The sequence below is a fragment of the Oncorhynchus masou genome, chromosome 6, assembly GCF_036934945.1.
Source record: "Oncorhynchus masou masou isolate Uvic2021 chromosome 6, UVic_Omas_1.1, whole genome shotgun sequence".
NCBI lineage: Eukaryota > Metazoa > Chordata > Actinopteri > Salmoniformes > Salmonidae > Oncorhynchus > Oncorhynchus masou.
In genome coordinates, this window is record NC_088217.1 from 53,078,891 (window position 1) to 53,093,226 (window position 14,336).

Sequence of the window (14,336 nt, forward strand, 5' to 3'; positions counted from 1 at the left end):
TGCTGTGGTTCCTCTTATTTTGGGAGTATTATAACATTTTGTATCTATTTTCAATTGCATGCAACCTAAGAGTTCATGCCTGCAAGACAGAGGCTTAGGTTACAGTCAATTGGTCTGAGGGTTTGAAAGTTTTATAGAACTACTTTTTTATTTAATCCCACATTGAAATGAAAGCCAGTGAGACAGCTCAAATTGGTCGGCATATTACAACTGTATTTAGTACTAGATAGAAATGTCCTAACAGGGTAATTGTGCTGCCTGACAAGTTGAACAATGCTAGCCTTGATAAGACCATTACTTCTCTTGGGGTTGTTGTATGCAGAGTTATTTCCTTAGGGTCAAGCAACCTGGCTTCAAGCCTACCTCAGGTCAATACCCCCTTCTAACATTTACTGCTCTGATGAGCAGAAGTAAGATAGTGTATGAGGAGCAAAGGCTCGTCCTGTTAAGGCATGAGGGATTTGTGATAAAGAAGCACATGGTGTGTTTTCTGAACCGAGGGAGTAGTGTTAAGATCCTAGCCTTAATAAATCGCTCTTGGCATCTCCCTTGGCATTCTTTTAGGGCAGGGTTTCCCAAACCTCTCCTTGGGCCCATCCAGAAGTTTCACATTTTTGTTTTAACCCTTAACTGGCACACTTGGTTCAATTAGTCAACTATTCATCAAGCCTTTTGATGAATTAAATCCGGTTTGGCCATTTAGGGTTAAAACAAATGTGAAACTTCTGGGAGGGCAGGTGGAGAAACGCTGTGTTAGGGTCAGATGCCCCAGGGTAAAGCTCTATTTAGGGAAATACTCCCCCACCATTATCTGCAATATGGTCACCTGTTCCGATGAGGTCTATGTCTTCTGCTGTGACTTCTGATGACAATCATATACAATTAACATGAGACAGTCAGGACTGGCATATGCTCTCTATTTAGAAACAAAACGAAATAGGTACATAACATTTACCATGTCTTGAGGCCTTCTTAAACCTTTTTTGTCCAGGTCTTTGGTGAATTATGTTGCTGTGGCTGTCCTACTCCATCCATTGGACAGGGGCAAGTCAAGAGCAAGTCACTCGCTTTGCAGCTCGCTCCTTCTGATCCTAAACTATTTATTAAAATCAAACATAGAATGGGAATCTGTCTGTGGTTAAAATTTCAACAGTGTGGTATGTACCTAGAATTCAACTGCATTAAAAATATAGAGGGGAATTGGGAAGAAATGGCACTTACAGCTAGCTACATGTTGAAATGCTATTGCTGGGTGTTAGCTTTCTTGAAGTGCCTCCTCAAATGCCACCCATGCCGCATCCCGCTCTTTGCTCAAGCTTTTTTTCTCTATAACATTGACATAAGCATTATTGTATGTTGACATAGAAAAGCAAGTACTAAAATGTGTGATCATATACTGTGAGACAGTCAAATATATAGTAGATTCACATGTCAGAAGTAAATTGGTATACATTGTGGATGGTTGATTTTCATTCTCGTGGGAACTGCCTTAAATTGTGCAAAAGTGAAAGGCAAAGCCTCCACAGTTAACATGTTTTTTCTTATTTATCTGCATTAACTCAACTTTATTAATTAGATTTGTATATTGACATTTACACAATTTGTATACAGACAGCAAAATGAGAATTACAGTTTAGTTTAAAATGTGCAGACACCTGTGTAGATATGTAATCATATTTCTATGGGACACACAGACCATAAATAAACTAGCTACGCCATCAAATATCTAATTAAAAGGCTTTTTATTCGGTTTATTGGTTGCATTAACTATGTACAACTATGTACAAATAAGCACATGTTTTGGGGTACTAATTAATTAGATACTGGGTTGGACTTTACCATATTCTAATGAAGAGCGCATGCTACCGCCCACCACACGCTCTCCTACAACTAAAAGGACCAATGAACCGTCAATATGTAAATCTACAAACCACGATTGGATGGATTGGAACTCCAGGTTTGACGATTTGGCCCCTCCTTCACATGAATGAATGGAATTTTCCATTATCTCGCGTTCGGTAAATTACACGACTACGAGGCTGACGATACTTTCAAGTACAAGAACGAAAGATCTCATCTCACATTTATTTTAGGTGAGTATCATTATCGAACGTTGGCAAATATCAATATTAATGTATCACCATTGTATTGACAATTGCTATGTCATCGTGGCTCTTTTTTTCCTAGCAATGCATTATTGGAAGAGTAAATGCAGCGGCTAGTTAGAAGTTAGCAAACGAGTTTGCCCGTCATCAAATAGCGCACGCTAGTGCTATTAAATGACAAGTCAGAGATTTTAGTACGAGTTGTTGCTATAGATACACTTGATCAGTAATGTTTCAGCAACGTTGGCTATAGCTAGCGAAGTTATTGAATTGGCAATTTCCAGATAAATACGAGCTAACTAACGGTTGCTAGCAAGTGATAAGTTAGTCATCATACGCTATCCTGGCCTTGGTAATGTTAACATTAGCTACATCAGTAAATGAGGCAATGTTAATAACACATGAATGTTATTGAATAAGGTTGTTTATAGAAAATATAATGGATGAATACACAAGTTAGACTGGAGTTGAATCTTGTTCACATACTGACACGGACTGTGTCTTAGCTAACTTAACTGAGCTGATGCCTCGGGGCCAAGAACACTTTCAATTCATGCAAACGGGTGCCTTTGGGGGTAGCTACATCCAAAGGACACTGATTGGCACTAAAGCCTTTTAACGTTACCAGCTACATGCCCATTTTACTCAAGAGTAGCAAGCAGGTTGTAATATTGCGTTCGTAATAAGTGGGAAACTCGGACAGTACTACTTGAACTGGGAGCTACGAGGCGTGCTCTTTATTCATTTAATTTTTATTTAACAGGGCAAGTCAGTTATGAACAAATTCGTATTTACAATGACGGCCTACTGGGGAACAGTGGGTTAACTGCCTTGTTCAGGGGCAGAACGACAGATTTTTACCATGTCAACTCGGGGATTCGATCAAGCAAATTTCAATAACTGGCCTAACGCTCTAACCCAGGGGTGGGGAACCTTCTTGCCATCAAGGGCCATTTAGATATTTATAAATTAATTCGGGGGCCATATTATTACAAGTGGCAATCTTCTGTTTTATTAATGTGTTAATGTGACTTTAATCACGGACATTGGTTTCATAGTTTTAAATATGACTTAAGTTTCTTGTGTCCTTGAGTATTTAGAAAAGTGATAGTCCTATTTAAATAGATATTAGTATTGTACATCATGTTATTATGATTGCTTGTTCAAACTCGCCTCTAATGCGATGGCTGAAACAGCTTATCTTTGACAAGGCGTTTGATGTCAGTTGGCAGTGAAGATGATACAACTGGCAGCTGGTTTTCCAGGTTTGTGTCAGTCAGTCAGTCTTGAGCAGAATCGAGTCTTTGTCAGATTGGAAAAGAACTGCTCACAGCAGTAGGTCGTCCCGAACACCAATGCAAATTTAAGTGCATGTCTCCTCAGAACAGAAAAATGCTCTAATGTACATTTTGTAGGAGAGGGAGGTTGTAGGCCATCCGGCACATCTGCTGGTTCGACTTTCAACAGGGTTGCAAATATGTTCAACTCCAGTTGTTTACTTTTTACATCCTTAAATTGCTCAAAAAAAGCCTTTGTGAGCTTTCCACACTCACCGGCATATTCACAAGTAATCTCAGGCTCTTGTCCTTGCGGAGTAGGAAAATGCACTGTTACCCCTTTCTAGTTGGACTTGCCACAGCTTTAATTTCGTACGATTTCACGTTTGACAGCAGATCGTTGAGAAGCTGGTTCAGCCCTTTTGAGCTTGATGTTCAAGTCAGACAGATACTTGGTTTATGTCCACCATGAAGGCCAAATCACACATCCACTTGTCATCACTCAGTTCCGCGACAGGTTTCCCCTTCATCTCTATTAATTGTTTACTTCATCCTTCAGTCTGTAAAACCGCGCGAGCATATTTCCACGGCTCAACCATCACACCGGCAAACCAGATCACCATACTCCGATTCAAGATCACTCAATAGCTCCTTAAATTGGCGGTTATTCAGCCCTTTGCTTTTGATAAAATTGATGGTCGACTACAGATGCCGTTACATTGTTCGGCTTCAGGGACTGTGCACACAGACTTTCTTGATGTATGATGCTGTTACATACAATTAAATCACTTAGATTAAGACTGAGACAACACATTTATTTATTTATTTTCACTAATGTGGTTAACCTCTTTTTTGAGCCAACCATGGCTGGCCCTCCATGGCAGGCCACTTAATTTTTCAAACTGTGCTCAAATTTGCTCATAGCCGAGACAAGTTCTCAAACAAGCCCTCACCTCAGGTGGTGCCATGCGTGGCTTCAAAAGACAGTGATTCCTCCCTTGTGTCAAACTCAGCGGTAATCCCACACACACAAATGGCAAATTGGGCAGTATTTGTTACGTCAGTCGTTTCATCACATGCCAAAGAGAAACTCGACATTTGAATTTAGGAAAAAAATGTTTTTTTGGGGGGGAAACGACGTCTACCTCTTCCCTGTAGGCTGTCTCGTTGTTGTTGACCATGCACCCTTCTGGCTCCTGTGTTGAGGATCAGCGAAGTGGAGGTGTTGTTTCCTACCTTCACCACCTGGGGATGGCCCGTCAGGATGTCCAGGACCCAGTTGCACAGGGCGGGGTTCAGACCCAGGGTCCCGAGCTGAATGATGAGAATAGAGGGTACTATGGTGTTGAATGCTGAGCTATAGTCAATGAACTGCATTCTTACATAGGTATTCCTCTTGTCCAGATGGGAAAGGGTGATTGCATCCTCTGTGGCTCTATTGGGACATTTTGCCTGTTTGATTGCCTTATGGAGGGAATAACTACACTATTTGTATTTGGCCATATTCTCAATCACCTTGCCATGGTTAAATACAGTTGTTCGTGGTTTCTGTTTTGTGTGAATGCTGCCATCTATCCACAGTTTCTGGTTTGAGTACATTTTAATAGTCACAGTGGGTACAACATCTCCTATACACTTCCTGATGAACTCAGTCACCGTATCTGTGTATTTGTCAATATTATTGAGGCTACCCAGAACATATCCCAGTTCACGTGATCAAAACAATTTTGAAGCATTGATTCCGATTGGTCAGACTAGCATTGAATAGACTTTAGCATGGGTACTTCCTGTTTGATTTTCTGCCTATAGGAAGGGAGGAGCAAAAAGGATTCGTGGTCAGATTTGCCAAATGGAGGGCAGGGGAGGGCCTTGTAGGCATTTTGAAAAGTTGAGTAGCAGTGGTCCAATGTTTTACCAGCGCGAGTACAACAGTCAATGTGTTGGTAGAACTTCGGTAGTGTTTTCCTAAAATGTGCTTTAAAACCCCCAGTTACTATAAATGTGGCCTCAGGATATGTGGTTTTCAGTTTGCATCAACTCCAGTGTAGTTCTTTGAGGGCCATCGTGGTATCATCTTGAGGGGGAATATACACGACTGTGACTACAACCGAAGAGAATTCTCTTGGGAGGTAATGTTGCGTTTGTGTACCTCGTCCTCTAGACTAAAAGTCTATATATAATCTCCCTGCCTCTTCCCCTCCAGAACTCTACTCAGCTGCTCATCAGAACTTGATCTACTGACCACTAGCTAAGATCTCACAGCTCCGTTCTACATTTGCTACCTATCTCAAATATACCATGACCAAGCAGCAGATCAGGTACCGTCACTGTAGGCTTCTCTATCTCATACTGTATGTGCAATAGATGTCTAGATGTTACAGTACAGTTTTCATCAGGGCATGCATCCATTATATTTTATCTATTTCAAGTGCTTTGAAGTTCTGTAATATGCCAATCTGAACATAATCTCAAACTGTTTTTTCCAGCCTTCCCGCTAAACTGATTAATGGTGGTATTGCTGGCATTGTGGGGGTTACCTGTGTGTTTCCCATCGACCTGGTAAAGACCAGGCTACAGAACCAGAGGCAAGGCCAACAGATCTACAAAAACATGTGAGTCTTCACTCTGCCCTCCCTTCTCATGTCATGCCGTGTGACTGCATAGCTAAATCTATATCTTTTATTGGATGATGATGATGATGATAATAATAATAATACTTTTTTTTAAACTCAAAGGCATGGAAGGATGACACTAACAGAACTGTCAACCTGCACAATTACAGTTCAAAGTAGCTGGTACTCAACCGTCTCAAGTTGGAGATGAGCCAATCAAACGACTTGGGCGAGTTGGAAAAATCTGTAGCGCTCCGTCCCGTGGTCGTAGTACTATTGTCCTTCCGCCAACTGGATGGCAGCTCCCCACTTCGTCCATTGATACCACTTATGTGTGAGGGGTAAAATAGAGCGCGAACTGTTAACCAAATATATAACATTTGTACAGATGGCGGGCAGGTAGCTTAGCGTTGGTCCAGTAACCAAAGGGTTGCTGGTTCCAATCCCCAAGCCCACTAGGTGAAAGATCTGTCTGTACTTGAGCAAGACAGTTAACCCTAAATTGCGCCTCCTGTAAGTCGCGCTGGATAAGAGCGTCTGCTAAATGATTCAAATGTAAATGTTGGTGTTAGTCAAACACAACCACTATTTTGTAGTTGGCTCCTTAGTTAACTCGTCATTATGATTAAGGTAGTTAGCTTCAGAGTTTAGTTAACTAAGTGAGAATACTTTCTTGCCCGCGCATGCTTTGATCTCCGCAGCGGTAGTGGGTGTGAGGGCATTGACGAGCAAGGAAACGTGCAGGGTTGCGGTAGTTTAAGGGTCGCTGCATGGATGGAAACAGACATGGCAGAGAGGGCTGTTTCTGCTAATACGGTCCTTCAGAGGAAGTTGTTAGGCCTACTCATCTGAACAGTATGTTCATTAATCAGTACTTGATCTGTCCTCTTGATATGGCTGTATGTCAACAGTAGGCTGCTAATGATGTGATAATAGTCAGTTCACCAATGACAACAGGGCATGCTGAATGAATGGGAGCCTAGTAGTCGGACCTAACTTGATGGATGAGGTCAGGGATAAAGATCTGCAACAAGCTCGTATAGGCCTAGTTCAGTTGTTTCATATTCCAAATAGCCTACAGTAAACTAGAGTACGACATTGCATCCAGTAATTTAATTATTCAGAATTTTCTCTCCGAAACAAAATTAAGCCAGTTTACATTTTCACTAGACTATCCACATCGACGCCTATTATTTAGAATAATCACTACCCCACCCCAATATTTTACCTAGAAAAATTGTCATTGGTACTACAATTTTATTTAGGATCATACACGAGACTTGGATACAATGTTTGATATAGTTTCAGACTCAAGGTTTCAGGAAGTGACAGTTTGAGTTTTTCCTTCCTGACCTTAGGCCTACATTTGCATCACTTTGTCAGAAGATCCTAGGGAGAACCCTGATTGAACATTTAAACATATTTCTTGTTGGCTACTGAAGAGCAGGCAATTACCAAGTACCCATAAGTCTATAGCCCACCATTCTTTATTGAGGCAGTCTTTTTTGCCAACATCATTATTAGGCTTAAAAGGTGCTCAACTGGTAAATTCTTCAAGGTTAGCAGGTCTGCACTAGATAAATCGGATGGGATATCTTGGTCAGTGCTTCAAAGAATCCGGTTGCCATTGTGAAAGCATAGACTAATGCCGGGTTTTGAATCTGGTGTCTGTAACGACTGACTCCTGCCATTGTCCTCTTCTTTCCCGTTGAGTAATCCTGAGGAATGTGCGAGGGGAGATGACATTTCCCTCTGCTCTGTGCACCCATTCAGCTGTCTTCTCCACTCCCTGCCTTAAGCCCCTTGATGTTCCTTAGTTCTGTTTTACCTACATGGGTAGAAATGGCTGTACTTTGTATTTACATATTATTTGTTGGATGATGTCTCTCAAACTTTTTGCCACGAATGCAAACTATTCGAGAAATAATTTGTAGTAATTAGTTGTTGTGAGAAGTTTCCCTCGTTCTGACATGTCTTTTCTCTCTTAGGATGGACTGCCTTGTCAAAACCGTTAGATCAGAAGGATACTTTGGCATGTATAGAGGTAAGAGTTATTTCATTTTTAGTCTTGGTTTAATAGTAGTGGTTCTTTACCTAGTCAACAGGGGGGTTATTAGTGAAATTGCAACAAACTGATGAGAATTGAATTATATATTTGACTTAAAGTATAAGCTGTCAAGTTGCTGTTCACAATTAATGCAGTAGTTGCTCATTACTGATAGAAAAAAAGCAATATTCACATGTGATCTTAAATTGATTGATTGTCACCACAATGTAGTGATGTTTATATGCATCCTTCGTTATGCAAATTGTTTGTTAGTTCATTTGAATTTTAATTGAATGACAAATGGTGTTTTCCATCAATCCTTATAAAAGGAAATTGCCACATTTTCAATTGATCACATGATCAGTGTTCAGTGAAATGCATTACTATAGCCCTACTGAAACTGAATATTGTATGTAACACATTTATGAGTGGCAACAGTGTCTATTGTGGAAAGGAGGTTGGAGCCTGTTTTATGGGGCTCCATTTGTGTGAGGAATGCTTGTTTTTTTTGCATCTGTGTTTTTCATATTACAGACGTGGATCCCCCTGGGATATTGAGAGGCTAGCCGATATGGCGCAGCCACGCTGGAGGCAAATCATTTAATGGTTCTTACTACACTGCTCTATTTCAACTAGGCAAACATTGTTTTTTTTTATGTGCTATTTGTGAAATATTTTGCTCCTTCATGTCTTTATACAACTTATTCTCACCTCTCCTGTTGACTCCTTTTGACTTTCGCTGTTCATTCACCAACACTTGTGATCATTGACATTCAGTGTTCTTGGGAAAATGTATATTGTAGTAGTGGCTAAGGCTACCTTCATTCTCATCTGTCCATCCCCCACTGGCACGTAGACTAGCCTACACCTTAATCTAAAGTCTTCTTCCCACATAGTTTTTTAAAGAAATGTTGGTCTTTCTTACATTAGACGAGCCTAACTTTTTACATTCTCAATTTTCATTTCCCATTCTCTCTCTGCATGCCCTTTTCTGGTCTCTTTTTTCATTCATGTTCTGCTTTCATCATGTTTCTCATGTTTTAATGTAACTTATTGTGTTGACTTGCTCGTGATGATTTTTAAGGTTTGACTAATGGTCAATTGTTTTGCCTTCAGGTGCTGCTGTGAATCTGACCCTGGTCACTCCTGAGAAGGCCATCAAACTAGCCGCAAATGATTTCTTCCGGCAGCATCTTAGCAAAAATGAGTAAGTGACCGTTTACATTTCTGCCATTTAAAGACAGTAGATTGAGAGGAAGACTGATGTAGTGTAATAGATGTATACTAATGTGTCCAACTAGTCATTGACGAGACCAATCCCATGCATGCTTTCTAATCTGATTCTTTGTTGCAGGAAGGGTTTGACAGTGTTTAAGGAGATGTTGGCAGGTTGTGGTGCGGGCATGTGCCAGGTTGTCATTACTACTCCTATGGAAATGCTCAAGATTCAACTTCAGGATGCAGGGAGGCTAGGTAAGTAGGGTCACAGTATTTTCCTGATTTGATTGATGTTGGAAGTTTATGCAAATATATTCATGTATTTTTGTTCTTCATCCCAGCGGCTCAGCAGATAAAGCCAGCCTCGATGTCACCCACTAAGCTGGCTGCCACCAGGGTGCTGAGCAGGTCTTACAACGCGGGGCCCAGCACTGCAACCAGTGCGCTGTCTGCTACCCAAATCGCCCGGGAACTTCTCCGCACTCAAGGCATCCCGGGCCTCTACAAAGGCCTCTGGGCCACCCTCATGAGGTAAGGGATTGTTACACATGAATGTGACTCATGTGAATTCTTGTTTTTTTTATGGGGTGCTGGGCTTGAAAACAAACAGGAATATAACTTTTATATGTGTGTGTGTGTGTTTAAGAACACCTACTCATTCAAGGGTTTTTCTTTATTTTTACTTTTTTCTACATTGTAGAATAATAGTGAAGACATCAAAAGTATGAAATAACACATGGTATCATGTAGTAACCAAAATAGTGTTAAACAAATCAGAATAGATTTGAGATTCTTCAAATAGCCACCCTTTGCCTTGTTGACAGCTTTGCACATTCTTGGCATTCTCTCAACTAGCTTCATGAGGTAGTCACCTGGAATGTATTTCAATTAACAGGTGTGCCTTGTTAACTTCTCTAGGGTATGCACCTGGCCAACATCCAGTGAGATTGCAGTGTGCCAAATTCACACAGAAATACTCATTATAACAATTCAGAAAAGACACAACTATTAGGTTTAAAGATTAACTTCTTGTGAATCAACCATTGTGTCAGATTTCAAAAATGCTTTACCGCGAAAGCATACCTTACAATTATTTGAGAACATAGCCCAGCAGACAAATCATTACAAACAGTAACCAGCCAAGTAGAAGAGTTACACAAGTCAGAAATAGAGAAAATTAATCCCTTACCTTTGATCTTCATATGTTTGCACTCTGAAGACATTCATTTATTCAATAAATGTTCCTTTTGTTTGATAGTCTCTCTTTATATCCAAAAACCTCCCTCATTTTTTAGAATACAAGCCTGAAACAGTTTCTAAAGACTGTTGACATCTAGTGGAAGGCATAGGAACTACAATTTGAGTCCTAAGTCAATGGATACTGTAATGGCATTGAATAGAAAACTACAACAAAAATTCCCACTTCCTGAATGGATTTTTCTCAGGTTTTTGCCTGCCAAATCAGTTCTGTTATACTCAGACATGATTTTTAACGGTTTTGGAAACTTTGGTGTTTTCTATCCAAATCTACTAATTATATGCATATCCTATCTTCTGGGCCCGAGTAGAAGGCAGCTTAATTTGGGCATGTTTTTCATCCAAAATTCCAAATTCTGCCCCCTACCCTGGAGAAGTTAAGTCAATTTGTGGAATTTCTTTCCTTCTTAATAGATTTGAGCCAATCAGTTGTGTTGTGACAAGATAGAGATGGTAAACAGAAGATAACATGGACTTGGTCTTTTACCAAATAGGGCTATGGCAAGAACCACTCAAATAAGCAAAGAGAAACAACAGTCCATCATTACTTTAAAGACATGAAGGTCAGTCAATCCAGAAAATTTCAAGAACTTTGAAAGTTTCTTCAAATGCAATAGCAAAAACCTTTCAAGCGGTATGATGAAACTGGCTCTCATGAGGGCTGCCAAAGGAATGGAAGACCCAGAGTTACCTCTGCTGCAGAGGATAAGTTCATTAGAGTTACCAGCCTCGGAAATTGCAGCCCAAATAAATGCTTCGGATGTTCAAGTAACAGACACATCTCAACATCAACTGTTCAGAGGAGACTGTGTGAGTCAGGCCTTCATGGTTGAATTGCTGCAAATAAACCACTATGAAAGGTCACCAATAAGAAGAGACTTGCTTGGGCCAAGAAACACGAGCAATGGACATTTCAAATTTGTCCAAATTAGAGGTTTTTGGTTCCAACCGGTGTGTCTTTGTGAGACGCGGTGTGGGTGAACGGATGATCTCCGCATGTGTATTGGGGGGGATGCTTTGCTGGTGACACTGATTGCATGCTGCAAGGAGGCATGAGGACTGTGGATGTGGTTAGGGCAATAAATTGCAATGTCTGTACTGTGAGACACCTAAGACAGGGTGGACAGCTGATCGTTCTCGCAGTGGCAGACCTTGTGTAATAACTGCATGGGATCGGTACATCCGAACATCACACCTGCGAGACAGGTACAGGATGGCAACTGCCCTAGTTACACCAGGAACGCACAATCCCTCCATCAGTGCTCAGGCTGTCCGCAATAGGCTGAGAGAGGCTGGACTGAGTGCTTGCAGGCTTGTTTTAAGGCAGGTCCTCACCAGACATCACCGGCAACAACGTTGCCTATGGGCACAAACCCACCATCACTGGAAAAAAGTGCTCATCACTGACGAGTCACGGTTTTCTTTCACCAGGGGTGATGGTCGGATTTGTGTTTATCGTCAAAGGAATGAGCGTTACACCGAGGCCTGTACTCTGGAGCAGGATCGAGGTGGAGGGTCCGTCATGGTCTGTGGCGGTTTGTCACAGCATCATCAAACTGAGCTTGTTGTCATTGCAGGCGAACTCAACACTGTGCATTACAGGGAAGACTTCCCCTCCCTCATGTGGTACCCTTCCTACAGGCTCATCCCGACATGACCCTCCAGCATGACCATGCCACCAGTCATACTGCTCATTCTGTGTGTGATTTCCTGCAAGACAGGGATGTCAGTGTTCTGCCATCGATGAGCCCGGATCTCAATCCCATTGAGAAAGTCTGGAACTTGTTGGATCGGAGGGTGAGGGTTAGGGCCATTCCTCCCAGAAATGTCTGGGAACTTGCAGGTGTCTTGGTGGAAGAGTGGGGTAACATCTCACAGCAAGAACTGGCAAATCTGGTCCAGTCCATGAGGAGGAGATGCACTGCAGTACTTAATGCAGCTGGTGGCCACAACAGATACTGACTGTTACTTTTGATTTTGACCCCCACCAGTAAAATACTTGTTTTATGTTTCAGAGATGTCCCCTTCTCCATGGTCTACTTCCCACTATTCGCCCACCTCAACCAGCTGGGCCAGCCCTCTCGAGATGAATCCGCACCCTTCTACTGGGCTTTCTTCTCTGGCTGTCTGGCTGGCTCTACCGCAGCTGTGGCAGTCAATCCTTGTGATGGTGAGTTCGTAATCTCTGTCTCAGTTTGTGACACACTTTTATTAAGCTAGTGGAATGTGTGTTTGATTTACTGCTGTAGTTCCTGCTATAACAAGTTCTCGCACTTTATTCCAGTTGTGAAAACGAGATTGCAATCTCTAAACAAAGGTGCCAGTGAGGAGAGCTACAACGGTGTGGTTGACTGTGTCAGGTACAGAGTCAGTCTTTTATCACTATTTTAATACTTGTATTTTCCTGCCTTTAGATCTTTTTGCAACTTCACAACCAGTGAGGTCTATAATAATTGATTTACACACATTCCTGAAGTTCAAGCAGTGATGATTTCTTTACTCTCTGTCTCATGGCAGTAAGATCATGCGTAAGGAGGGTCCCTCTGCCTTCCTGAAGGGAGCAGGCTGCAGGGCGCTGGTCATCGCTCCTCTCTTCGGCATCGCACAGGTCATGTACTTTATTGGCATCGGAGAGTTCATCCTGGACCTGTCCCCTTTCAACTAACTACCCGTCTGCATGAGATGAGCAACCCTGCCTGGCTGTGCATGGGACTCACTCACGTCGGATGAAAAGTATCTCAGCAAAAGCCTTGCAGCTATACACCGTCAGTATATATTACAGAAAATAAACCCACGTAAGGACTGTTGCGGTGTCAGAGCTTTGGAGCCTGGAAAAGACAGGAAAACCTCCTGTATGGTCTAATGGCTGTACTGCACTTCCTCAATGTTTTCCTGGCTTATTTAATGGGCTGTGACCAATGTTTTCGCCAGTTTGCTGAACTGGGGGCCGAGAACTGCAGCAGGGGCTCTGGCTGGGGAGTCCCTCTGGTTCCTCTTTCTCTGTGAGGGACAGGAGGTGGGGACCACTTCAACACAACCAACCAACTTTTCTTTTTTTGTCATTCATTGTTTGTCTGCAATTTTTGGGGGGATAATTTAAGATTCCACATCTGTGCTGTTGCTGGAATGCAATACTGTGGAGTAAATAGATTTTGTGTGGGTATTTCAAAGCAAGTACTGTATTTGCAATCATGTGACTTCAAGCCTTCAATTAATCTGATTTACATGTCTGAATTGTTAAATTCACTGAGGTCAAAAATCTCTTGAAATATTCTAGAAGTAGCTTTTTAACATTTTTAACTGGCACCATTTCACCAAGGTTTAGTTTGAGATCGATGGACCAAGCACTTAATGGCTATTCCACAGCAACACCTCATGGTTTGTTGCCAGACAGATGACCCCATCATGGTTTAATGAATTGTCAGCATTGTTAATCTTTTTTGTATTTTTTTAATTCTGTTGTGGAGTTGTGGAGTGTTCTGTTATTGTCCATGTTACTTCAGGGATATATATTAGGTCAAGACTTAGATTAGTTAATGGTCATTATTTAGTTTTTTTTGTATTGATAACATGCCCCTAAATTTCATGCAAATAGTTTTGTATTTTCCTTATGAGTGGATTGGTATTTCTACACACTGTAAGGAAGCAATACTTTATCCAGACTGACTGAGCCTGCCAAATGGCATCACTAATACTATCTGCACCCAGATAATCTAACACAGGAATTGACTGTTACATTGGTTCGTATGATGTATTTCTAGTCTTGTTTTAGATGTTTATTTGATAAACATATACTAACAGCTGTCTGCTCTTAACCGGG

At 41.5% G+C, this 14,336-nt stretch overlaps 1 protein-coding gene across 3 annotated transcripts; it reads left to right on the plus strand.

Annotated features, from left to right (window-relative positions):
* Positions 1–1,995: 1,995 nt before the first annotated feature.
* On the plus strand, positions 1,996–14,331 carry LOC135542268 (mitochondrial glutamate carrier 1-like). 3 transcript variants are annotated; one of them, XM_064969104.1, is made up of 10 exons: positions 1,996–2,093; positions 5,586–5,700; positions 5,869–5,994; positions 7,983–8,038; positions 9,158–9,248; positions 9,396–9,514; positions 9,601–9,790; positions 12,532–12,686; positions 12,801–12,876; positions 13,034–14,331. In XM_064969104.1, exons 2-10 carry the CDS (start codon positions 5,681–5,683, stop codon positions 13,179–13,181), a joined length of 981 nt encoding a protein of 326 aa, XP_064825176.1. In that variant the 5' UTR covers positions 1,996–2,093; positions 5,586–5,680; the 3' UTR covers positions 13,182–14,331. The 3 variants fall into 3 exon arrangements, with proteins under 3 accessions (XP_064825176.1, XP_064825177.1, XP_064825178.1); XM_064969105.1 differs by lacking the exons at positions 1,996–2,093; positions 5,586–5,700; positions 5,869–5,994; positions 7,983–8,038 and adding an exon at positions 8,143–8,647; XM_064969106.1 differs by lacking the exons at positions 1,996–2,093; positions 5,586–5,700; positions 5,869–5,994; positions 7,983–8,038 and adding an exon at positions 8,143–8,632.
* Positions 14,332–14,336: the final 5 nt, after the last annotated feature.

What these genes read in the sequence shown, in the direction of transcription:
- LOC135542268 (XM_064969104.1), top strand. Translation starts at nt 5,681, where the DNA reads ATGACCAAGCAGCAGATCAG. An exon ending in ATGACCAAGCAGCAGATCAG is followed by an intron (nt 5,701 to 5,868) that starts GTACCGTCACTG and finishes TGTTTTTTCCAG; the next exon opens with CCTTCCCGCTAAACTGATTA. An exon ending in GGTGTGGTTGACTGTGTCAG is followed by an intron (nt 12,877 to 13,033) that starts GTACAGAGTCAG and finishes GTCTCATGGCAG; the next exon opens with TAAGATCATGCGTAAGGAGG.